This window comes from Lucilia sericata, unplaced genomic scaffold (assembly GCF_015586225.1).
Source record: "Lucilia sericata isolate MDLA Ls3-8-SP2 unplaced genomic scaffold, ASM1558622v1 Contig001305F_arrow, whole genome shotgun sequence".
Lineage (NCBI taxonomy): Eukaryota > Metazoa > Arthropoda > Insecta > Diptera > Calliphoridae > Lucilia > Lucilia sericata.
The window spans coordinates 62,808-87,500 of NW_023995252.1; the positions used below are offsets into that span (position 1 = coordinate 62,808).

General features: G+C 31.9%; 5 protein-coding genes across 7 annotated transcripts in view; 3 read left to right on the forward strand and 2 right to left on the reverse strand.

Annotated features, from left to right (window-relative positions):
* Positions 1–1,825: 1,825 nt before the first annotated feature.
* Positions 1,826–6,905, forward strand: LOC119610894 (ribonuclease 3). Its single transcript, XM_037966303.1, has 4 exons — positions 1,826–3,505; positions 3,692–4,439; positions 4,497–6,109; positions 6,454–6,905. The coding sequence occupies exons 1-4, from the start codon at positions 1,903–1,905 to the stop codon at positions 6,807–6,809; spliced, it is 4,320 nt and encodes a 1,439-aa protein (XP_037822231.1). The 5' UTR covers positions 1,826–1,902; the 3' UTR covers positions 6,810–6,905.
* Positions 6,906–7,193: 288 nt separating this feature from the next.
* On the reverse strand, positions 7,194–9,611 carry LOC119610895 (mitochondrial-processing peptidase subunit alpha). The gene is made up of 5 exons (XM_037966304.1): positions 9,377–9,611; positions 8,877–9,258; positions 8,401–8,817; positions 7,518–8,163; positions 7,194–7,455 (listed from the first exon to the last, which is right to left on the reverse strand). Exons 1-5 carry the CDS (start codon positions 9,418–9,420, stop codon positions 7,286–7,288), a joined length of 1,659 nt encoding a protein of 552 aa, XP_037822232.1. The 5' UTR covers positions 9,421–9,611; the 3' UTR covers positions 7,194–7,285.
* Positions 9,612–10,387: 776 nt separating this feature from the next.
* LOC119610896 overlaps positions 10,388–24,693 on the reverse strand; it is a 42,436-nt gene continuing 28,130 nt past the window's right edge. For all 3 annotated transcript variants that reach the window (XM_037966306.1, XM_037966305.1, XM_037966307.1), the window contains one exon: positions 10,388–11,711. In XM_037966306.1, the coding sequence (XP_037822234.1) occupies positions 11,461–11,711 (251 nt within the window). In that variant the 3' untranslated portion in view covers positions 10,388–11,460. The remainder of the gene's footprint in view (positions 11,712–24,693) is intronic.
* Positions 13,731–16,965, forward strand: LOC119610898 (protein lifeguard 1-like). Its single transcript, XM_037966310.1, has 4 exons — positions 13,731–13,967; positions 14,274–14,434; positions 15,748–15,996; positions 16,058–16,965. The coding sequence occupies exons 1-4, from the start codon at positions 13,892–13,894 to the stop codon at positions 16,415–16,417; spliced, it is 846 nt and encodes a 281-aa protein (XP_037822238.1). The 5' UTR covers positions 13,731–13,891; the 3' UTR covers positions 16,418–16,965.
* Positions 17,324–21,492, forward strand: LOC119610897 (protein lifeguard 1-like). Its single transcript, XM_037966309.1, has 4 exons — positions 17,324–17,500; positions 20,507–20,694; positions 20,751–20,999; positions 21,054–21,492. Exons 1-4 carry the CDS (start codon positions 17,425–17,427, stop codon positions 21,411–21,413), a joined length of 873 nt encoding a protein of 290 aa, XP_037822237.1. The 5' UTR covers positions 17,324–17,424; the 3' UTR covers positions 21,414–21,492.

Sequence of the window (24,693 nt, forward strand, 5' to 3'; positions counted from 1 at the left end):
GGGGGTGGTTCTTGCTGTCACTCTAAGCACCTACACACACATAAAAAAATCATACCAGCTAAAAAGTAAAACATAACTAAAAGATAAGGGGGCTCCGAGTAGGTTTGTCTATCTCCCTGATGAAACGTACCTACGACCTATAATGGCTGGCAGATGTTGTGCCAGGTTAAACCCTCCCACTCGGGATTGGATAATACCGCCATTAGGGATGTCTCAAAATTTACCCTGCAAACTTTTCTTTCCCTACTTACCGCCGGTTATATTAGATTTAGCCGATCATTTTAAATGACAAAACGTTTTAGCAATTTCATTTAGACATTATAAACAGATTTAAGTTTATTAAGAGCAAAATTAGATTTTACTTTAAATTTAAGATTTAATTTAGATTTTGATTTAGTTTTAATTTTAAAATTTGCAATTTAGATTAGGATTTAGGAATTAACTTTAGCTTTAGATTAGATTTTAGATATAACTTTTAAATTTAACTTTTGCTTTACCTTTAAATTCAAGCTTTAGTTTTGGATTCAAAATTTAGTTTTGGTTTTTAGTTGTAATTTTAATATTATATTTAACTTTAGTTTTTAGATTTTAAGTTTCTAGGAGGTTTAGGTTTAGATTTACAAATTTATGTTCACTTTTGGCTTTAATATAAACTTTACGATTTTTTGAAATTAGCTTTTAAGGTTTTATATTTAGCTTTAAGTTTTAGTTTTAATTTGGCTTTTTATTTAGATTTCAAATCTAGCTTTAGTTAATAATTCTTAACATCTCGAAGTTTCACATAGGCTTCTTTCTTTAATCTTTTGGCGGCCAAATTTCGGATTAGAGGGAGAATCTCCAAAGATGATGGTATGGTAGATGGGGCTTTCCTGTCCGTCCGTATCGTGTCCGGATGTATAGGTGTTTCGGGTAAGTATTATAATCAATATCTATTTCTCTAATTCCTTTTGTTTACCTTTATAATATTGAAGGAAACCTAGGACGCAAACACCGTAAACTACTATAATTCTAGGCCAGAGTCTAACCTAATGTTCGCGCACGCGTGGTTTGAATCAGAAATTCACGCGGGATGTCGGCGGTCAAGCAATACGAGGTAAGGATTCCTCATGAATAAAGATACCTTGCCCTAACTTATAATTTTTTTATAAAGAAAAGGAATTTTTGTCGTTCAGGTAAAAACTTACAAAAGATCGGAAAACCATAAAGATACCGAAGCACCCCAGGCGTTGTGGTGCTGGAAAACAGATTCTCCCTCGTTGGATGGAGTCGTGTTGCAGTGGCTTAGCAGGTTTGTTTAGTTGTTGTTTTGTTTTTGGACCTAGCTCCTTTAGTTTAGCCAGAAAATGGACTTTTATGTTTTCACTTAAAAATTGAGTTTTAGTAGGAAATACAAGTGATCACAGATATTCATCCTTTTAGCCCTAGCTGTTCTAGTTTAGCCAGAAAATTGACTTTTATGTTTTCACTTAAAAATCGAGTTTTGGTGGGAAAAACAAGTGATCACTGATATCTATCCTTTTGGCTCTAGCTCCTGTAGTTTAGCCAGAAATGGGACTTTTATGTTTTCACTTAAAAATCGAGTTTTGGTAGGAAATACAAGTGATCACAATACATTTTGTCGGTCTTCAAATTTGAACTGTCTTATCACTAAACTGAACCGTTATATCATTGTTTGTTGTCTTCACTAACATAGACTTGGCGAAGACAACAACCATAAATTTTATCGATTAAGTGCTACCTGTTTGTCAAAAAAGCCAGTTATCGATATTTTTATTGTTTATCAGCCACCACTAATTTGCAAATGTAAACAAAAAAGTGTCATCAATAAGACATATTTATTTAGTTTTCTTCAGAGACAAGATTTTTAATTTTTCGCGAAATTTTTAATCGGTATTTAGAAAAATGAGTTATCCGCCACCAAAAAAAGATTACGACTCTATTACAAACTACTATTATTATCCACCACCGCAAGTACCAACAACTACAGCGCCATATGCAGCACCACCAATTCCTGGAGTGACTTCTATACCAACTGATGATGCAGTAGTACCCCCACCATTGCCGCCAGGTTCTGATAATCTTTATAATTATGTGTGTAATTTGCCACCTCCTCCTCCTCCGCCACCACCAGGTAATGAAACTGCAACACTAAAACACTCTTACAAACCTGCGCCGTCATATGCAGCGGAATCTGCAGGTGGAGTACCACCACATTCAGGCGAAAGTAACAAATTTGAAAAGAGTTCATATTCTTCCAAATACTCGGGAGGTTATGGCAGCTCAAGTTCATATAAGCCAGGTGGCAGTGAACCTTTACACGTAGATTATCACAGACCTTCTTCCAACTATTCATATCCACCGCCTCCTACCGGCACATCTGGCTATGCTTCTACCAATACATCATCATATGACTATCATCGTGCTAGTGGTTACCCGTACGAGTACGAGAGTAATTATTATCCACAAAACCATCATAGCTCATCCTACAGCCATCGTTATCCTTCTTCGCGTCCCCGGGGAGAATACTACTCCAGATCTTCTTCATCGTATGCTTACAGCAAATCAGATCAATACTATGACAACAAAACTAGCTCTTCTTCTTCATCTCACACTGATGCTGGCCGATCAGATAAGCATTATGTGGGAAAACGTCATCGGCAGCGTGATGAACGTCCAGTCAAATCGGAATCGGAAAGAGATCGTTTATTACGAACTTGGCGTTCAAATTACTGTGAAACGTCTGAAGAAATTCAACGTAAAATGGATGAATTGGCTGAAATGGATGAAGAAAGTCGTGAGGTGTGGGTACGTTCTTCTCCGGCTGATCCCTATTACAAACGTACAAATAATGTACATGAAGTGGAGGCCACCACGCGTCTGGATATGTTGTGTCAACTGTTTGAGGAAAAATTAATCAAAAGAGCTGATGCTATAAGAGCTACATTGCCGCCATACAAACCACCACCAAGACAAACACGTCGACGCGTGTGCAAACATAAATCTGAAGGTTGTACTTCGTCAGACAGCGATTCATCCGACAATGAAGAATTTAAACTAGAACAAGACAACTGTATGGAAGAATTATCACGGAAATTACAACATCCCTATCGGGTACATGCCGACTTGTGGCACAATGAAAACGGCGAAATGAACGATGGTCCACTATGTCGTTGTTCGGTCAAGTCGCGACGTGTTGGGATACGTCACGGCATCTATCCGGGAGAAGATGGCTATCCTAAGTGTGATCCAAATTCCAATAACGCTCATAAATTACATCATTATCGCATTACCATTTCGCCACCTACCAATTTTCTAACTAAGACTCCCACTATTATTAAACACGATGAACATGAATTTCTTTTTGAGGGTTTCTCATTGCTGTCACATTTTCCTCTAATGGATTTGCCTACATGCAAAGTAATTCGTTTTAATATCGAGTATACTATATTGTATGTACCCGAGAAAATGCCAGAAAATTTCACTGTACGAGAACTGGATTTGTTTTGTAAGTATAATTTTGTATTCTTCAAAATAGCCCATAATTGGTCATAGCTCCCATATAAAAACCTCTTCTGAAAATCACTTAATTACCCATATTAAAAAGATACGTGTTATTAAATAAATTCTTGATTTAAATACGTTGCACGCTTAATTTTCTTATTGTATTGTAATTATTTTTTTAATATTCCAGCTAAATATCTCTTTCACGAACTATTGGAACTCGTCGACTTTTCCTTATTGCCAAATATTGACGGCACCATCGCTGCAAACAGTTGCCCTGCTTTTCATTTTCTGCCACGTTTTGTACGCGATCTACCCGATAACGGCAAAGAGGTATTGGCCATGTGTGAAGTTCTTAAATATCTACTAGACAATGCCGGACCTTTAGTGGATACTCAGAGATTACACAATTTAAATCATATACCGCAAACAGAATGGCAAGATTATGTGGATAATTTCAAGGGTATGTTGGCCACCAAACCAGGCTATAAACCCTCCTCGGTAAGAGTGGATCAATTGGATCGTAATGTCAGCGATTTGCCCGAATGCTATGATGCTGAAAGTGATCTTTGCTATCCGGCTATAGTGCATTTTGGCATACGACCTCCCCAATTAAGTTATGCAGGCAATCCGGAATACCAAAAAGCCTGGAGGGAATATGTTAAATTTCGCCATTTAATGGCCAACATGTCGAAGCCTTCTTTTAAGGATAAACGTAAATTAGAGGAGAAAGAAGCACGTCTGCAAGAAATGCGCACACAGGGTAGAATGAAACGTAATGTTACAGTGGCCGTGAGCTCAAAGGGTTATCATCGTACTGGTGTTATGTGTGATATAGTGCAGCATGCCATGTTAGTGCCCGTATTAACCGGACATTTAAGATTCCACAAGTCGCTAGATTTATTAGAAAATAATATTGGCTACAAATTTAAAAATCGGTTAGTTTTTAGCATGTAACTCAATGGGATTCAATTAATAATTATTTTTTCTTTTAGCTATTTACTGCAATTAGCTTTAACTCACCCTTCATACAAGGAAAACTATGGCACTAATCCCGATCATGCCCGTAATTCTCTAACAAATTGTGGCATACGTCAGCCGGAATATGGTGATCGTAAAATCCATTACATGAATACTCGCAAGAGAGGCATAAATACTTTAATCAACATTATGTCACGTTTTGGCAAGGAATATGAAACCATGTCAAATATTACACACAATGAACGTTTGGAATTTTTGGGTGATGCTGTTGTGGAATTTCTAAGTTCCATACATTTATTTTTTATGTTTCCAGAATTGGAGGAAGGTGGTTTGGCTACCTATCGTGCAGCCATAGTGCAAAATCAACATTTAGCTTTGCTGGCCAAAAAATTACATTTGGAAGAGTATATGTTGTATGCTCATGGTTCAGATTTGTGTCACGAACTCGAATTGCGTCATGCCATGGCCAATTGTTTTGAAGCTTTAATGGGTGCTTTACTCCTGGATGGTGGCATCTCCGTGGCAGATGAAGTTTTCATGAATGCCTTATTTATGGAAAACGATCAATTGCGTGAGATTTGGAAAAATCTACCAGAACATCCCTTGCAAGAACAAGAGCCTTTGGGTGATAGAGATTGTATAAGTTCGTATCCTATGCTGCAGGAGTTAACCAAGTTTGAGGACTCCATAGGCATACAATTCAAGCACATAAGACTGTTAGCCAGAGCCTTTACTGATCGTTCTATAGGTTTTACTCACCTTACCTTGGGATCCAATCAACGTTTGGAGTTTCTGGGCGATACAGTTTTGCAATTGATTTGTTCGGAATATTTATATCGTCATTTTCCCGAGCATCATGAAGGTCATTTGTCTTTGCTGCGTTCCTCTTTAGTTAACAATCGTACCCAGGCTGTGGTGTGTGATGACTTGGGTATGACCAAATATGCTGTTTATTCCAATCCCAAAGCCGAGTTAAAAACAAAGGATAGAGCCGATTTATTGGAAGCTTTCTTGGGCTCCTTATATGTCGACAAGGGTTTACTCTATTGCGAACAATTTTGTCATGTATGTCTTTTTCCTCGTTTGCAATTGTTTATTATGAATCAAGATTGGAATGATCCCAAATCTAAGCTGCAACAATGTTGTCTCACTCTACGCACTATGGACGGTGGTGAGCCTGACATACCGCTCTATAAAGTTATTGAATCTTCAGGTCCCACCAATACTCGAGTTTATACGGTTGCTGTTTACTTTAGAAACAAACGTTTAGCCACTGCTACTGGCTCTTCAATACAACAGGCCGAAATGAATGCCGCCAAACAGGCATTGGAAAATTCTCGTGATCTATTTCCTCAATTGGATCATCAGAAACGTGTTATAGCGAAGAGCATTAAGAAGCAGACGGGACGTGAATTGAACACCGAAGATAACTCGCAACGAGATGAGAGAAAACCAAAGCTAGCAGCACCCATGGAAGATGAATCACATTTACCCAAACAATATCGTGAACGAGAGGATATATCAAGTGATGAGTTGCCCGAAGATGACGGAGATGATGAGGACGATGATAATAATACTAATAATATTTCGAGAAATGTTGATAGAAGAGATAAACGGAAACTAAGAAGTGAGTGGAGAAGCAACATTTTTTATAGAAAATTGTTTCCTATAGAAAATTGTATCCTCAGTTGTCTGATGAACAATTTTTCTATAGAAAATTTTCGACTCAGTTGTCCGATGAACAATTTTCTATAAAAAATTGTCGGCTCAGTTGTCTGATGAACAATTTTCTATAGAAAATTGTCGGCTCAGTTGTCCGATGAACAGTTTTCTATAGAAAATTTTCGACTCAGTTGCCCGATGAACAATTTTCTATATAGTTTGTCGACTCAGTTGTCTAATCAAATATTTTCAATATATTCTTTCCTTTACTGGTGAATTTTTTTTTTATAAATTTCTTTAATTTTTCAGCCTATTCCAGTGATAAATATTCTGATGCTGAAAGTTTAACATCAGTTGGTAGTATTGATACTCCCAAAAAGAAATCACCAAGACGTTCCTCAGATCGTATATCTCCGAAACGTGTGCGTTTACACCATTCTTCTTCAGAGTCCATAAGCAAATCTACTGCAATTATACCACCCATTCCCTGTGAAGATGTAAGTAGTGACGATGAAGATTTCCAAAAACCCTGTGAACCTTCAAAACAAACAGCCATAACTGATGACAAAACTAACAAGCAGAATTTAATTTTAAGTGATTTAAAAGACTTGGTAGAAGATATATCATCTTCGTCGGACTTGGAGCCCGGTGAAATATCCAATTGAATTAGTTTTTAAGTATGTCCGTTATATGTAAACATTATATCTCTAAAATTGAATTAATAAAAGACTAAGAAGAGAAAAATGTTTATTAATGTCAAATTAATTGCTCTTGTTTATTGAAAAAAAAAAAAACTTGTAACAATTTTCAATTTCGTTAAAAAATAATATTTTAGTAACTTGTTCTAATCTATTGAAGGCATATACAAAAAGTTATTGGCCATTAGAAAAACAATTAAAATACTAAAAAATGTAGATTTATAAAGTTACAGAGAGATAACAAACAAGTAATGAATTTTCTAATTGCCAAAATTAATAAACTAAATACATAATCAAGTGGAGCGCTAGTTAGTTATTATTGTTTAGTTTACTACACTGTTTTTAGTTTTATATATGGAGTTTTTATACGACACTTTGTAAAAGTGTTAAAAATGTATTTTTATTATTCCTGCGGGAACTGAGGATCAATTAAAATGATTGAATCATTTAAACAAAGAGAGACGACGACTGTTTAATTTGCCATCGTGGTGTAAAGCATTTTGTACTTCTTTAATGTCAGGCAGGCTAGCAATATCACCGCGAGCAGCCAATGACACGGGAGTGGCCAAGATGCGTTTCGCCACTCTCTGAATATCAGCTGCAGTAATTTTGTCTGAAATTAAAATAAAGTATTTTAGAAATGAATTTAATTGTTAGAAGCCTTACAATACCCACCAATTTCATTAATAAAATGTTCTGGCCTCTTACGGTGACCAGTGGCCAAAACTTGACGTCCCACATCTTCAAATACCACCGGTCTGGACTCCAAATTCATCAATAACATCGATTGTAGTTGAATCTTCGAACGACTCAATTCCTCACGTCCTGGATTTGAAGTCATATTTACCAATTCTCTTGTGACAACTTCAACCATATCACGTACATTATTTGGAGGAGCACTGGCATGTATGCAGAACAAACCAGTATCGGCATAAGCATGATTATAAGCAGTAGCACTGTACATCCAATGATAACGATTTAAAACATTTGTATACAGACGCGAGTACATTCCCTTGCCAGGACCACCGGCCGAAAAGGAACCGCCACCACCCATCATAATATTGAGTACACACAGGGCGACAAAGTCAGGATCTTGATGCGAGCAACCCTCAAGACCGACAACAACATGGGCAAGTTCTGGTAGACCAGCTGCGGCATAAATTGGTATTTCACATTCTTCCTTGCGTAGACCTCCAGTATATTGAGCAATGGATTTGTCTACTTCTTGGGCACCAGTTCCACTAATTTGTTCTTTGTCCCAAATAGCAGCATCGTCAACAAAGAAACGTTCTACATTGCGAACCAGTTCATCGTGATTAACCTAAAAAAGTATTTTTTAATTAATCGAGCAAAAATTAAACTATTTCAGATTTTTTTCTTTGTATCTCACAGTTTTAAAATTATTCTTTAAAAATGTTTAACTATATTTCTGAAAACTAAATGCAATTGAAAATTACCGTTAACTAAACAGAAAATTTTAAAACTTCTTAAATTTAATTGGACTATTCTCAAAATGAGAAATGAAATTTTATACTTTATAACTAAAATTAATACTTACACCAACACCAGCAATGACCATACGTTCAGGTGTATGATGATATTTCAAATAATTCATCAACACATCACGATTAATGGCATCTAGATTTTCTGGAGGACACAATTTCGGCAAACCTAAGGTATTATCTCTATAAGCAGCGGCATGAATCATATCCATAAGAATGGGTTCTTGTTCAGGACGCATGCCCAAAGTTTCCAATTCAAATTGTATAGCTCGTCTAGCCAAAAATACTTCCTCCTCATGTAAAGTGGGCCTCAAAGTAACATCAGCCAAAAGACGTGTAACAGATTCAATGGCACGACTGTCTATGCTAGCGGCATAGATAAGAGTATCACGAGAACTTTGGCAATCACATATGCCACCATTTTTCTCAAGTTCCTTTAAGATGGCATCTTTATTGGGGAAGTTGGTGGTAGACTTAAGTGAAAAAAGTACAAGTTTATTTTATAATAAAACAAACTTAATCGAAAACTCACGTTAAAAGCTAATTTTTCCAAAAAATGTGAAACACCTCCCGGGTAGGTAACCTCATAACGTGGACCCGAATCAATAACCAAACCCACTGTACAAAATTGACCAAAACGTGGTTCAGAAGCCACTCTCAAGCCATTGGGCAGTGTTGTAACTTTGGTGGCACTACTTTCCAACAATGGTTTAGCATATTCCACTTCAGCCAAATCAGGTATGGGCTGTGTTAAGGGAGGCAATTTGGTAACCACTTCCGTGGATGGTTGATTGACTGTATAAAGTCCATCAACATTTTTACGCAAACCACCGGTAATGTTACCAATACCGGTACCACTGCCTATCTCATCTATGTTGGGCGAAGAGGTTTTTGTTGCAAATCTCCGGGATACACTGAATTATAGGAAATTTGAAAAGTTAGGAAAACATAACATCACGTTTTAAGGTTATTCAATAGTATTTATTGTTGTGAAATGCCGCAAATTGTCTGCCTCTCACCACACTCACTCACCTTTTCCAAGAGTTTCTTAAATGATTTAAAGCACGCAATTGCATTTTAAATGCTTTCCTAAACACACGCACACAAAAAACTCTTTTAATTCAACTGTTTATTTCGTTTATATTATAAATTTATTCAATTTTTTAATATCTTTTGCCGTATTTTTTCTAAAACATAATTGTGAGAATGATGAGAAAAATTCTTTTGGAAGAAAGATTACGAATGACAGCTGTTTTTGACAGCTTTGTTTAGGGTTTTCCAGTTGAAACAAAAAGTCATCATACGACTTTTATATTATTGAAAAGTAGATTTTTCGACTTTTGTTATTTATGAAAAGCCGACTTTCGAGTGTTGTGTTTTATGTATAGTAAAATTTTTTCGACTTTTCGACCTTTTGCAACATTTAGACGTTTTTTTCGACCTTTATTTGTAAAATTAATTTTACAACTTTTTTCTTATGATATACTTTGTTAGGACAAAAAAGTCGACTTCGATTATTTTAAAGTCGTTTTATAAAACCCTATTTGACTGTGGATGTTATTTTTTATGAAGTTGCCAGACTGTTTAGTTAGTTACAACTTGTACACAGTGGGAAATTAACTAAAATAAAAATACATGCGGGAATACAAATATTTATCAAATACAGATTAATTTGGAATAGACATATATGGGTTTCTATGTTATTATACATTTAAATTTTATAGTTATTTCTCAATATTTACATTGTATTATTTTTCTTAAATTAAATTTGTTCTTTTGACAAATAATTTGAATATAATTAAAAATATTGAATTTTAAATTCGGTTTGAATTCAATCTATTCGAACAATAATGTATAATTTTGAACAAATTCGATACATTTTTATGCGAAAATACCAAATTTAAAGTTGTCCAAATTCTCCAATTTTAACGAGATTAAAGTTCATATTTTTAAAGTTTTTTATTTTCAATGGTATGGAGTTTAATATTGAGTTATTAGTTAACGACAAACCTTTTATTCAAATTATAAAAATAAAAAATATTATAATATTTGTATATAGCAATAATTGTTCATTTATTTATCGTTTTTCGTAAGCTATAAATGATGACTTCTCGTTTCAGTTTTATTCTTAAGATGAAAAAAAATCTACAGCTCTCATTCAAAATTAAGCTGAAATAGAATAATACTTTTGTTATAATAATTTTTTTTATTACTTTTTTCAATCACTACAAATTTTGCAAAAAACCTTTGAATATTAAAAAAAATTATATAATGTAAGAAAAACTAATTAAATAATAATCACATTTTATGCTTAATTTTCTAAATCACTTTCATTCTTATATTCATCGCTTGTTTTCTATAATTATAGACAAATAAAAAAATATTTATTTTAAATTAAAAAAAATCCAACAAAAAAGTTTTAACAATTATTCAAGCAAAGCTAAGCTTGAACTTTAAATTACTTCATTAACATAAAAAAACTAAAAACTAAACAAATAAAATAAGTATTAGAAAAATAATAATAATAAATATTACCAAATACTCTTATAATTATATTAATTACTTAGTTTTAATTTGAAATCTTGCATTTTCATTTCTTAAATACCATTTTAGTTCTAAACTTGTATAATTTTATGCATTGTTAGACTTAAGCATTATGTTTTATTAAGATATTTTACTTTTTGTTTTTCAGTTTAATTCATGGTATGTTTTTTTTTAATTTTCTCTAAGAAAATTATTTGGTTTTTTTATTGTTTCTTTTTAGAAAATTATTCTTATTTCAAAAACATAATATTAAGTATTTTTGTTTTTTAAAAGTAATGTATAGATAGATTAGATATTATGTGTAATTTTTAATTCTATTACAGTTTAAACTTAATAATTAAGTTTAAGCTGATTCTTAAAACCCATCCTCATGTTATTTATTTTATAGATAATTTTTTTATTTGAGGCAATATTTGTTAATTTAACAAGTTATTTTTTGTTTCGTAAAAAAGAAATTATATTGTAATCATATTATTGTAACTTAGAGCATTCTTATTTCTTTTAGTTTAAATGATAATGATGTATTGTGTTTGTGGTATTGTTCAGATTTCCAAAATATTCAGATATATTTTTTACTCATCTGTAAAAGGGTGTTCTGAGGTTTCACTGCTATTACGTCTACGATTTTCGAGAATTTTTGTAGCTTGTTCTAATGTTTCCTTATAAAAAATGTTATAATTTTCACTTGGCAGTGAATATTTTGTGTCATCAAGATGCCATGTTAGTCCTAGAACAATATTAAAAGCAGAAGTATCATAACTATGGCAACCAGAATAACGATATTGGGGCTTTTTATTATATTTGCAGCCATTTGATTGAGCACCTAAAAAGAAAATAAAAGATTCAATAACAAAATTAATATGGAAAAAAATATTTGAGATATAAAAATTATTGATCGTATTCGTGTCATTTATTACTCTTCTCCACGATTAAAATCATAAATTATACTTTAGTCGGGAGAAAATGATACTCTAGTCGCAATTCTTCTAAACGAGTCTTTTATGAGCACCTATTTTAATCAGTTCCGACTCATTTTTGAGTCGAATTACTGGTCGTTGTAGAATCTTTTTCGAATCATATTTTTGTAATTTTTGAGTCTTTTCTGAGTAATTCTTATGTTTGTTACAAACAAATAAAATAATACAGAAAACTTTTTTTGATCTTCCGACTGAGCGACATATTATTACAAAATAAATGTATAAACAATCATATTTCAAACACTTGTACCCCGTCTCTGTATTTTTCGCATCGAGAAAAATTGTCGGAAAATTTACGATTATCTTGTATAAAACACAAGGAATTTAAATATTTCATGTTGAATTTTAATGCTTACAATTTAAAATAAACTGAATAACCCAGTTAAAAACTGGAAGACTATCATATTTATATTTTTTCTTGATTCGAGAAAAATACAGAAATGTGGCACTGGATGATGTATTTATGATTGCTGTATATTTTGTTATAGTTTTTCGAATAAATCACATAATTTTTAAACCAGTTGGGTGACTAATCGCCACACTTAGTTTAGTGATTAGTCATCTTCCGTAGAAGATTGTTAAACATAGAAAATTATAATTATTATAACTATAATTAAAGCATAACATAATTTACAGAAATCTTACTTTATACTACACAAACTCAAACAATTAAACATTTAGGGCGAATCTTTGGAGGTGGTTTAAACTCGAGCAAGAGATGCAAAAGTGTAAACAGCTGATGCAAAAAAAATTAATAAATTTTTTATAATAATAAACATTAAAATGTTTTATTTCTTTATTAGTATAATTTATGGACTCTTCAAAATACAGTTTTTGTTTTTAATTTAAGTTTTCGTTAATTTTCATGTTACACTTACAGTTGTCTTCTTCGTTTTTATAAACAATGCATTGTTTTGATGGCAAACAGTGACGTTTTCTGTTGTTTTGTATAACAACACTGCAAAGTTTAAATTTGTACTCAAAAACATCAAACATCTGATTATTAATTGGCATTAAATTGTCAACTCAAAAATATTATAAACGAAATGAGAATTATATCAACTCATTTAAGGCCACACAAAATTTTTTACCAATTCTTCTTAAAGAGTCTTTTATGAGCCAATTTTCTAATCATTTTCGACTCATTCTTGAATCGTTTTTGAGTAATTTTTAAGTGTAATTATTGTTGTTCCATTACAAACAACAACAATTACATAAGAAACAATTTTAGATCTTCCAACTGCTAGAAATATGATTACAAAATAAGTTTTTAAAACCATCATATTTTAAACACCAGGATGATCAATTTATTATTGCTATATATTTTGATACTGTTTTTCAAATAATCAGTTTTAAATTATATATCGGGATCATTTTTGAATCATTTTTTAAACTTATTAATCATTTCAGGTCATCAAAAGAGGTCAACAAAGATTTGGATTAATCATCCAAATGCTAGTTGGGATGCTACGTGATGGTATTTATAAATATTTTTAAAGAAATAAAAATTATTTAACTTATCTTAATTTAAACTGATGTAAAAAAAACATCAAATTTTCTAATTTTCGATTTGCGGATTTCTCGACTTTTTCCCGATTTTTAAAAGTCGATTTATTGAACGCTATTTTAAGCTAAAAATGCTTAATAAATGAAAAATATTTTTTATAAATACAATTTAATCAATCAACATTTATATTTATTTATATATCAAATGTAAAAAATATATAAATGTTTTTGTAATTAAATGTAAAAATATTAAAACTAATTAAAACCTCAACAACTTATCATCATCTAAAAACAACCCTTGTGAATTAGTAAAATAATGTGGCAACATCTACAACATCCACAACGTAAACAAAAAAACTCTGGCAAACAACAAACATAAACGAAGAAGATAGAAAAACATACGTATTTGAAGTGGATCCAGAGAATAAAGAAATTACAAATTTTTATCGACGGCAATCATTTAAAATTTTTTTGTACAATTTTTTATATTTATAAAAGTTTTTAAGATTCAAAAACAACTATGAATCCACAGGGATATGCACAACAACCACCGTATCCCAGTCAGCCGGGTTATGAACCTGGTCCACCACCACCAAGTAAGTAGAAGAAAATTTCCATTTTAAGATGCAGTCGACGACGAAGGGGGACAGTGAAAAACCCCCATTTGGTTATGGTTATTAATTAGCTTTAGATTGTTAGTGCATTGGCAAAAATAAGCGAAAGAAAAAATGCTGGTATACACATTATATGGAAAAAAAAAAACATGAATCAATGGGTTCGATTGATGCATTTTACGACGTTTGTATAAAATAATCCTTTGTGTCCTGATTTTAAGTAATTCAATTATTTGTTTATTAATTACAATACTTTATGTTTTCTTTGTAATATTTTTTTGATTAAAGCTCAACCCTATGGCTGGAAACCAAACCCTCCCGCCGATAATATACCTTCGCCAGCCAGTGGCGGTTTCATAGATCCAGAGGATTTACAACCTAAGAATTTTTCATTCAATGAAGCCAGTGTACGCAAGGGTTTCTTACGTAAAGTCTACCTCATTTTAATGGTAAGAGAAAAACGAAAACAAATATACAACCAACATTTCTTTGTACATACCCTATCTACAATGTAATTTGCGAACTACGATTTTATTTTGTTTATTGTGTGATGAAATTCAATTGAATGTGAAAATAGCAAATAATATCTACATATTTTCTTGGAAAAATGATTTACATTCTTCACATTTGTTTATGGTTTAAAATGTAAACAAATAAGCTAGATAGAATAAACATTATTTTGCTTAATTAGCCAAAATCTGGTTCTGGTCAGTATCCGGAAAAAACATTGTTCGTTAATAATATACATAGATTATGATAGTACTTTATAGTAGAAAAAAGTAATAATATTGCCTATTTATTTTAAGACTGGTGTAACTCAACAAAGACCTAGTGATTTATTATATATGACTTCTAGAACACGTTCTGTTAGATAGATTCTGAAGTACTTTTCAAGAGTTTTCAAGAAACCTATTCTTTGGCGCTAGTTATACATACATATGTACATCCGATAGAAGAATCCGTTGTGAAACGCTTCAAGAGAAAGTATAGAATATAAGACAATAAGTAAAAACAAAATTGTGATACAAAGAATAACATCAAATACTGTATGATGATAGATTCGAATCAAAGATCAATCAAAATTTCAACCTATTCCACTGATAAAGCGTAGCAGATTGCGCGGATTAAATGTAGTAATACCAAATTCCTGCATACTGTTGCCTGACCCCTTATATACCCTATCCTAACTAGCTCTTCAACAAGTCTCCTTTGTTATTAATAAATCTTTGTTTAATGAAATTTCATAATTACTTTCTTAGGAAAGGGATAGAGTAAATGAGAAAGGTAATGAAAATGAAGGATAAAAGAAAGTTTTACTTATTAATTTCATTTCATTTATGTACAAATTATTTTGCTTCTGCTGATCTATAAATATTCCGAAAGGATTTTGAATGATTTGAAATCGAAAAATTAATAAAAATCTTTTAAATATAACAATTCATAATACGAATTAAACTCATTATAAATAAACTATTTATCAATATCAAAACCACAACATGGATGGAAAATTAACTGCAACTAAAAACAAAATAAAGCAGACCATGCAAAAATTTGCAAGCAATTTATAAATACAAATATATGTACTTTAAGGATAAAATCATGATTACAAATTCCCAACCATAAACTTCAATATTACTAAACTTTGAAATGTAAAATTCTCAATGTATATGAACTTTAATAGATTTTAACAGCTTATTATTAAAAAATGTGAATAAGACTTTATTACATAAATCAAATTTCCTATTCTTCTTATATATTTTAGGGTCAATTACTTTTCACATTTGGTGTAGTGGCTCTATTTTTATTCCATGAACCAACATTGAAATTTTCCCAAAGAAACCCAGGCCTAGTATTGGCAGCTTGTATTATTACATTGGTGGTTGTAGTGGCTATGGCCTGTTGTGAGTCAGCACGTCGTACATTCCCCACTAATTTTATATGTTTAAGTATATTCACGGCGGCCGAATCATTCCTAGTTGGTGCCATAGCTGGTCGTTATAATGCAGAATCGGTGAGTTGTAAATCGTAACTAGAAAATTGAGCAATTTTATTTAAACATTTTTCTTTTCTAGGTATTTTTGGCTGTTGGCATTACGGCCATACTCTGTTTAGCCTTGACTCTATTCGCATTTCAAACAAAATATGATTTTACTGCCTGTGGTGGTTTTCTTCTAGCTGCCATGGTTATTCTCTTGATATTTGGTATTGTAGGCATGTTTTGGCGTGCTCATATTATTCAAACTATTTATGCCGGCTGTGGTGCTCTTTTGGCCTGTATTTTCCTTATCTATGACACACAAATTATGATGGGTGGTGATCACAAGTACAGCATTAGTCCTGAGGAGTATATATTTGCTGCCTTGAATCTTTACATGGATGTTGTACGCATTTTCTTGTTTATTTTACAATTAATTGGCAATAGAAATAATTAATGGAAACATTCTAAAAAGCATTCCAATGATTTGTCAGTTAATCAACATAAATGATTATGGAATTGATTAACTATTATTAATTACAGTAAGCTGGGTTGGCAAATAACAATTTGATATTACTACTGATTTACTAACATTAAACCCACTGTACTATTGAGAATCTAAAGTTTTCTTTATTTTATTATAATACATTTATGTATGTTTTTTTTTAAAATGTTTGTATTTAATTTTTTGTAAAACCATGAATTTATATATGAAAGTTTTTTTTTCTAATTTAAGTTTTTTTTGCGTCTCAAATATTTAAATATTATCTATCCTATGTCATAATTATTGTCTTACTTATTGAGTAATTTGAGTATAAATACTATTCTCTATATATTCATAAACGACTAATAAAGTTATTGATGGTTTATTAAAGAAAAAGTGTTTATTAAGCAAATAAATCATTCATAACTTAATGAATTTTAGGAGTATATGAATAAGAATTTAATTGTAAATTAAAGTTGTTTACTAGTAACAATAATAATTACCCGAATTTTTAAAAATAACTTATGTGTGTGTTTGCCTTTTATTCAAATTTGGTATATAAACTAGTGGATTAATTTATTATGAAAAGTTTCTTATAAATTAGTGCTTTTTCAAATTAAAATTATTAAAACGTTTGCTAGCTATAAAAAACCCCCTCAAAAATATATAAAATTCAATAAAGCTTTAAAAAAATCTCACTGTTCCTACTTATGTATGCCAACTCGTTGTGTATGCAATATTTTAGATTTTAAACAACAAAATACTAAGATTTTTTTTTGGCAACGAGTTTTGTATATTTTGCTTTTGTTTGCTTCATCTCTGGAACACAAATAAAACAAAAAAGTGTGTAGAAAATATATGTATGCAAGTATTTCAAATGTATCAAAAAGAATACAATCAAAAGCTTTTTTTTTTGCAACTAGAATTTTTGCAGTATTTTTTATAAAATTTGTTTAGTAACTTATTAACAACACAGAACAATGAATCCACAAGGATATTCTCAACCACCGCCACCATATACCGAAAATCCGGGTAATCCACCCAAGCCAATGTCAAGTAAGTAATATGCAAGCACATGTATACATTGAACAAATACAGACAGTTGATGACTTATCGCGAAAAAAAAAATTCTACAAGTCAATATGTTTTTCGAAAAATTGACCATTTAATGTACATATATATAAAAAAATAATTTTAATTTAATAGAAGAAATTTTTTAGCGGTGGACCTTTTGTGGGAACTAAAAGCAATTGCTTGATTGTATTAACATTTTAAAGTGTGATTTCTGCATATAAATATATATAAAAAGTTATTCATACTTTATTATACACTACCATATTTTTTATAGGGGAATTTATATGTCGTATTAGTGTTTCAGAAAATTTGGTCCTTTTTTTCATCGGTAATAATATAAATTTAAGTCATTAAAACATATTTATCCCAAATATTGACGTATAATTGTTAACAATTCAATTATGATTTCAAAAATAACGGAATCACGATCATAGAATTAATTCCATTCATATCGAATTTGTAATTATTTTAGTATTTTCTTTCTTACCCCATTTCAGATCTAGATTAGTTCTAGTTCAGTTCTAGTTCAGTTGTAGTTCACTTCTTGTTCAGTTCTAGTCTAGTTCTAGTTCAGTTTTAGTTTAGTTCTAGTACAGTTCTAGTTCAGTTCTAGTTCAGTTCTAGTTCAGTTCTAGTTCAGTTCTAGTTCAGTTCTAGTTCAGTTCTAGTTCAGTTCTAGTTCAGTTCTAGTTCAGTTCTAGTTCAGTTCTAGTTCAGTTCTAGTTCAGTTCTAGTTCAGTTCTAGTTCAGTTCTAGTTCAGTTCTAGTTCAGTTCTAGTTCAGTTCTAGTTCAGTTCTAGTTCAGTTCTAGTTCAGTTCTAGTTCAGTTCTAGTTCAGTTCTAGTTCAGTTCTAGTTCAGTTCTAGATCAGTTCTAGATCAGTTCTAGTTCAGTTCTAGTTCAGATCTAGTTCTGTTCTAGTTCAGTTCTAGTTCAGTTCTAGTTCAGTTCTTGTTCAGTTCTTGTTCAGTTCTAGTTCAGTTCCAGTTCAGTTCTAGTTCAGTTCTAGTTCAGTTCTAGTTTAGTTCTAGTTCAGTTCTAGTTCAGTTCTAGTTCAGTTCAAGTTCAGTTCTAGATCAGTTCTAGTTCAGTTCTAGTTCAGATCTAGTTCAGTTCTAGTTCAGTTCTAGTTCAGTTCTAGTTCAGTTCTTGTTCAGTTTTTGTTCAGTTCCATTTCAGTTCTAGTTCAGTTTTAGTTAAGTTCTAGTTCAGTTCTAGTTTAGTTCTAGTTCAGTTCTAGTTCAGTTCTAGTTCAGTTTTAGTTCAGTTCTAGTTCAGTTCTAGTCCAGATCTAGTTCAGTTCTAGTTCAGTTCTAGATCAGTTCTACTTCAGTTCTAGTTCAGTTCTAATTCAGTTCTAGTTCAGTTCTAGATCAGTTCTAGTTCAGTTCTAGTTCAGTTCTAGTTCAGTTCTAGTTCAGTTCTAGTTCAGTTCTAGTTCAGTTCTAGTTCAGTTCTAGTTCAGTTCTAGTTCAGTTCTAGTTCAGTTCTAGTTCAGTTCTAGTTCAGTTCTAGTTCAGTTCTAGTTCAGTTCTAGTTCAGTTCTAGTTCAGTTCTAGTTCAGTTCTAGTTCAGTTCTTGTTCAGTTCTAGTTCAGTTCTAGTTCAGTTCTAGTTCAGTTCTAGTTCAGTTCTAGTTCAGTTCTAGTTCAGTTCTAGTTCAGTTCTAGTTCAGTTCTAGTTCAGTTCTAGTTCAGTTCTAGTTCAGTTCTAGTTCAGTTCTAGTTCAGTTCTAGTTCAGTTCTAGTTCAGTTCTAGTTCAGTTCTAGTTCAGTTCTAATTCAGTTCTAGTTCAGTTCTAGTTCAGTTCTAGTTCAGTTCTAGTTCAGTTCTAGTTCTGTTCTAGTTCAGTTCTAGTTCAGTTCTAGTTCAGTCTAGTTCAGTTCTAGTTCAGTTCTAGTTCAGTTCTAGTTCAGTTCTAGTTCAGTTCTAGTTCAGTTCTAGTTCAGTTCTAGTTCAGTTCTAGTTCAGTTCTAGTTCAGTTCTAGTTCAGTTCTAGTTCAGTTCTAGTTAAGTTCTAGTTCAGTTCTAGTTCAGTTCTAGTTCAGTTCTAGTTCAGTTCTAGTTCAGTTCTAGTTCAGTTCTAGTTCAGTTCTAGTTCAGTTCTAGTTCAGTTCTAGTTCAGTTCTAGTTCAGTTCTAGTTCAGTTCTAGTTCAGTTCTAGTTCAGTTCTAGTTCAGTTCTAGTTCAGTTCTAGTTCAGTTCTAGTTCAGTTCTAGTTCAGTTCTAGTTCAGTTCTAGTTCAGTTCTAGTTCAGTTCTAGTTCAGTTCTAGTTCAGTTCTAGTTCAGTTCTAGTTCAGTTCTAGTTCAGTTCTAGTTCAGTTCTAGTTCAGTTCTAGTTCAGTTCTAGTTCAGTTCTAGTTCAGTTCTAGTTCAGTTCTAGTTCAGTTCTAGTTCAGTTCTAGTTCAGTTCTAGTTCAGTTCTAGTTCAGTTCTAGTTCAGTTCTAGTTCAGTTCTAGTTCAGTTCTAGTTCAGTTCTAGTTCAGTTTTAGTTCAGTTCTAGTTCAGTTCTAGTTCAGTTCTGGATCAGTTCTAGTTAATAATAAGTTCTGATCTATTTCAGTTCTAGTTCTGTTTTAGTACAGTTCTACTTAAGAACAGGTTCAGATACATTTCAGTTCTAATTCAGTTCTAGTTCAATTCTAGTTCAGTTCTAGTTTAGTTCTTGTTCAGTTCTACTTCAGTTATAGCTCAGCCCTAGGTCATTTCTAGTTCAGTTCAAGTAGAGTTCTAGTTAATAATAAGTTCTGATCTATTCAGTTCTAGTTCAGGTTTAGTACAGTTCTAAAAAGGAACAAGTTCAGATCTATTTTAGTTCTAGTTCAGAGTTCTAGTTCAATTCTATTAAAATTAGAAGGCTATAGACTATTCAAATCCAAATTTTTGTTTTGATAACAGTACGAAAACAACGATATTTATAAAGTTTGTTATGTGATCTAAAAGTTCAATCATTTAACATTTATAACTTTATTTTAATTTTTTGTTAGATCAAACTTATGGTTGGAAAGAAAGTCTTTCTGCCGATACAGCAACAACAACGCCATTAGCTACATCAACAACACCAATAGCTAATGGCGATTCAATAGATCCTGAGGACTTACAATCCAAACAGTTTTCATTTGATGAAGCCAGTGTACGTAAAGGATTTTTGCGAAAAGTCTATCTTATTTTAATGGTAAGGAGAGAAATAGTTTTTAAAACATTTTCCATTTTATTATCCATTCCTTACAGTGCCAGCTAATTGTCACCTTTGGCGTTGTGGCTTTGTTTTTATTCCACCAACCGACATTAGAATTTTCCCAACAACACCCGCGCTTATCAATGGTGGCAATGTTTATAACGATAGGAATTGGAGTTGCTATGGCTTGCTGTGAGTCGGCACGTCGTAAATATCCCACTAATTTCATATGTTTAGGTATATTTACAATTGCCGAATCATTTCTAGTGGGTACCATAGCTGGCCGTTATAATTCAGAATCGGTGAGTTCTAAACAATCATAAAAGGATATAGTCAATACAATGTCTTTTTTCTAGGTATTAATGGCAGTTGGTATTACGGCCTTTTTGTGTTTAGCTTTGACTATATTTGCTTTACAAACTAAATATGATTTCACTGTCTGTGGTGGTTTTCTAATTTGTGCCATGGTTTGTTTGCTAATTTTTGGTATTGTTGGCATATTTTGGCGTAATCATATTCTACACACTATTTATGCCGGCTGTGGTGCTCTTTTGGCTTGTTTCTTTCTCATATTCGATACACAGATGATGATGGGAGGTCATCACAAATACAGCATTAGTCCGGAAGAATATGCTTTTGCCGCCTTAAATCTTTACATGGATATTATACGTATTTTCATATTTATTTTAAAATTATTAGGAAAAAAGAAGGATTGATGATAATCATGGAAAATTGCAACTTCACTTTTGTTTCCAAACTTAACTTTATTAGAATACTAGCTATACCCAGTGTGCTTCGCTACCCTCATCGTAATGAAATAAAATAAATATTATTGTAAATGTATATATATCTGCAATATCAAAAAGTCCCCTATTTAAATTTATGTTTATATATTCAATATTTTAGAAAACTCAAAAAGTACCAATGAAGTACGAAAAAGTAACAAAAGACCTCTTTTATTTAATTTCATGTTCCTAAGTTCAATATTATAGAAAATTAAAAAAGTACCAGTTGAAGAACGAAAAATTACCAAAGGGTCCCCTTTTATAGATTCTCATTAACTCCGGGCTCCACATGGTTAATTTCATGTTATAAAAAACACAAAAAGTACCTTTTGAAGAACGAAAAATTACCAAAAAGTCCTCTTTTATATGTTCTCACTTACTCCGGGCTCTACGTACTTAATTTCATGTTTCTAGGTTCAATATTATAGAAAATTCAAAAAGTACCTTTTGAAGAACGAAAAAGTGCCGAAAAGTCCCCTTTTATAGGTTATCACTTAATCTTGGCTGTACTTGCTTAATTTCATGCTTCTAGGATCAATATTATAGAAAATTCAAAAAGTACCTTTTGAAGAACGAAAAAGTACCAAAAAGTCCCCTTTTATAGATTCTCATTTACTCCAGGCTCTACATGCTTAATTTCATGCTTCTAGGATCAATATTATAGAAAATTCAAAAAGTACCTTTTGAAGAACGAAAAAGTACCAAAAAGTCCACTTTTATAGGTCCTCACTTAATTCGGGCTCTACATGTTTAATTTCATGTTTCTAGGTTCAATATTATAGAAAATTCAAAAAGTACCTTTTGAAGAACAAAAAAGTACCAAAAAGTCCCCTTTTATAGTTTCTCACTTAATCCAGGCTCTACATGCATACTTTCATGTTTCTATTTTCAATATTATAGAAAATTCATAAAGTACCTTTTGAAGAACGAAAAAGTACCAAAAAGTCCCCTTTTATAGATTCTCATTTACTACGGGCTCTAAATGCTTATTTTCATGTTTCTAGGTTCAATTTAATAGAAAACTCAAAAAGTACCAGTCGAAGGACGAAAAAGTACCAAAAAGTCCCCTTTTATAGATTCTCATTTACTTCAGGCTCTACATGCTTAATTTCATGCTTCTAGGATCAATATTATAGAAAATTCAAAAAGTACCAGTCGAAAGACGAAAAAGTACCAAAAAGTCCCCTTTTATAGATTCTCATTTACTAAGGGCTCTACATGCTTAATTTCATGTTTCTAGGTTAAATTTTATAGAAAACTCAAAAAGTACCAGTCGAAAGACGAAAAAGTACCAAATAGTTTTATAGATAGTTTTATAGATTCTCATTTATAGATTCTCATTTAATAAGGGATCTACATGCTTAATTTTATGTTTCTAGGTTAAATTTTATAGAAAACTCAAAAAGTACCAGTCGAAGGACGAAAAAGTACCAAAAAGTCCCCTTTTATAGATTCTCATTAACTAAGGCCTCCGCATGCTTAATTTCATGTTTCTAGGTTAAATTTTATAGAAAACTCAAAAAGTACCAGTCGAAAGACGAAAAAGTACCAAAAAGTCCCCTTTTATAGATTCTCATTTACTAAGGGCTCTACATGCTTAATTTCATGTTTCTAGGTTAAATTTTATAGAAAACTCAAAAAGTACCAGTCGAAGGACGAAAAAGTACCAAAAAGTCCCCTTTTATAGATTCTCATTTACCAAGGGCTCTACATGCTTAATTTCATGTTTCTAGGTTAAATTTTATAGAAAACTCAAAAAGTACCAGTCGAAGGACGAAAAAGTACCAAAAAGTCCCCTATTATAGATTCTCATTTACTCTGGGCTCTACATGCTTAAATTCATGTTTCTAGGTTAAATTTTATAGAAAACTCAAAAAGTACCAGTCGAAAGACGAAAAAGTTCCAAAAAGTTCCAAAAAGTCCCCTTTTATAGATTCTCATTTACTCCGGGCTCTACATGCTTAATTTCATGTTTCTAGGTTAAATTTTATAGAAAACTCAAAAAGTATCAGTCGAAAGACGAAAAAGTACCAAAAAGTCCCCTTTTATAGATTCTCATTTACTAAGGGCTCTACATGCTTAATTTCATGTTTCTATGTTAAATTTTATAGAAAACTCAAAAAGTACCAGTCGAAGGACGAAAAAGTACCAAAAAGTCCCCTTTTATAGATTCTCATTTACTAAGGGCTCTACATGCTTAATTTCATGTTTCTAGGTTAAATTTTATAGAAAACTCAAAAAGTACCAGTCGAAAGACGAAAAAGTACCAAATAGTCCCCTTTTATAGATTCTCATTTACTAAGGGCTCTACATGCTTAATTTTATGTTTCTAGGTTAAATTTTATAGAAAACTCAAAAAGTACCAGTCGAAGGACGAAAAAGTACCAAAAAGTCCCCTTTTATAGATTCTCATTAACTAAGGCCTCCGCATGCTTAATTTCATGTTTCTAGGTTAAATTTTATAGAAAACTCAAAAAGTACCAGTCGAAGGACGAAAAAGTACCAAAAAGTCCCCTTATATAGATTCTCATTTACTCCGGGCTCTACATGCTTAATTTCATGTTTCTAGGTTAAATTTTATAGAAAACTCAAAAAGTACCAGTCGAAGGACGAAAAAGTACCAAAAAGTCCCCTTTTATAGATTCTCATTTACTCCGGTCTCTACATGTTTAATTTCATGTTTCTAGGTTCAATATTATAGAAAATTCAAAAAGTACCTTTTGAAGAACGAAAAAGTACCAAAAAGTCCCATTTTATAGATTCTCATTTACTCCGAGCTCTACATGCTTAATTTCATGTTTCTAGGTTTAATTTTAAAGAAAACTCAAAAAGTACCTGTGTAGAACGAAAAAGTAGCGAAAAGTCCCTTTATTATTAATTTCATGTTTCTATTTCAATATCATAGAAAACTCAAAAAGGACCAGTTGGAGAATGAAAAGTACCAAAAAATATCACTTGATACCGGGGTTCCAAATAACACCCCATTAGGATATTTAGTGTTTCTAAATTTAAAAATTTTATCTAAATTGGATCATTGTGGTTGAATAAAATCAAATTTCCCGTTTTTACCCCTTTTGGTACTTTTTTCCTCCCCATTAACGAAATAAAAATTCTATTCCAAAAAGTTGCAACATCGTATTGGGAGCCCGTTATTATGTATTCATATGTATAAGTTAATAAACCAAAAACAATGTTTTATGAAAAAAGTACC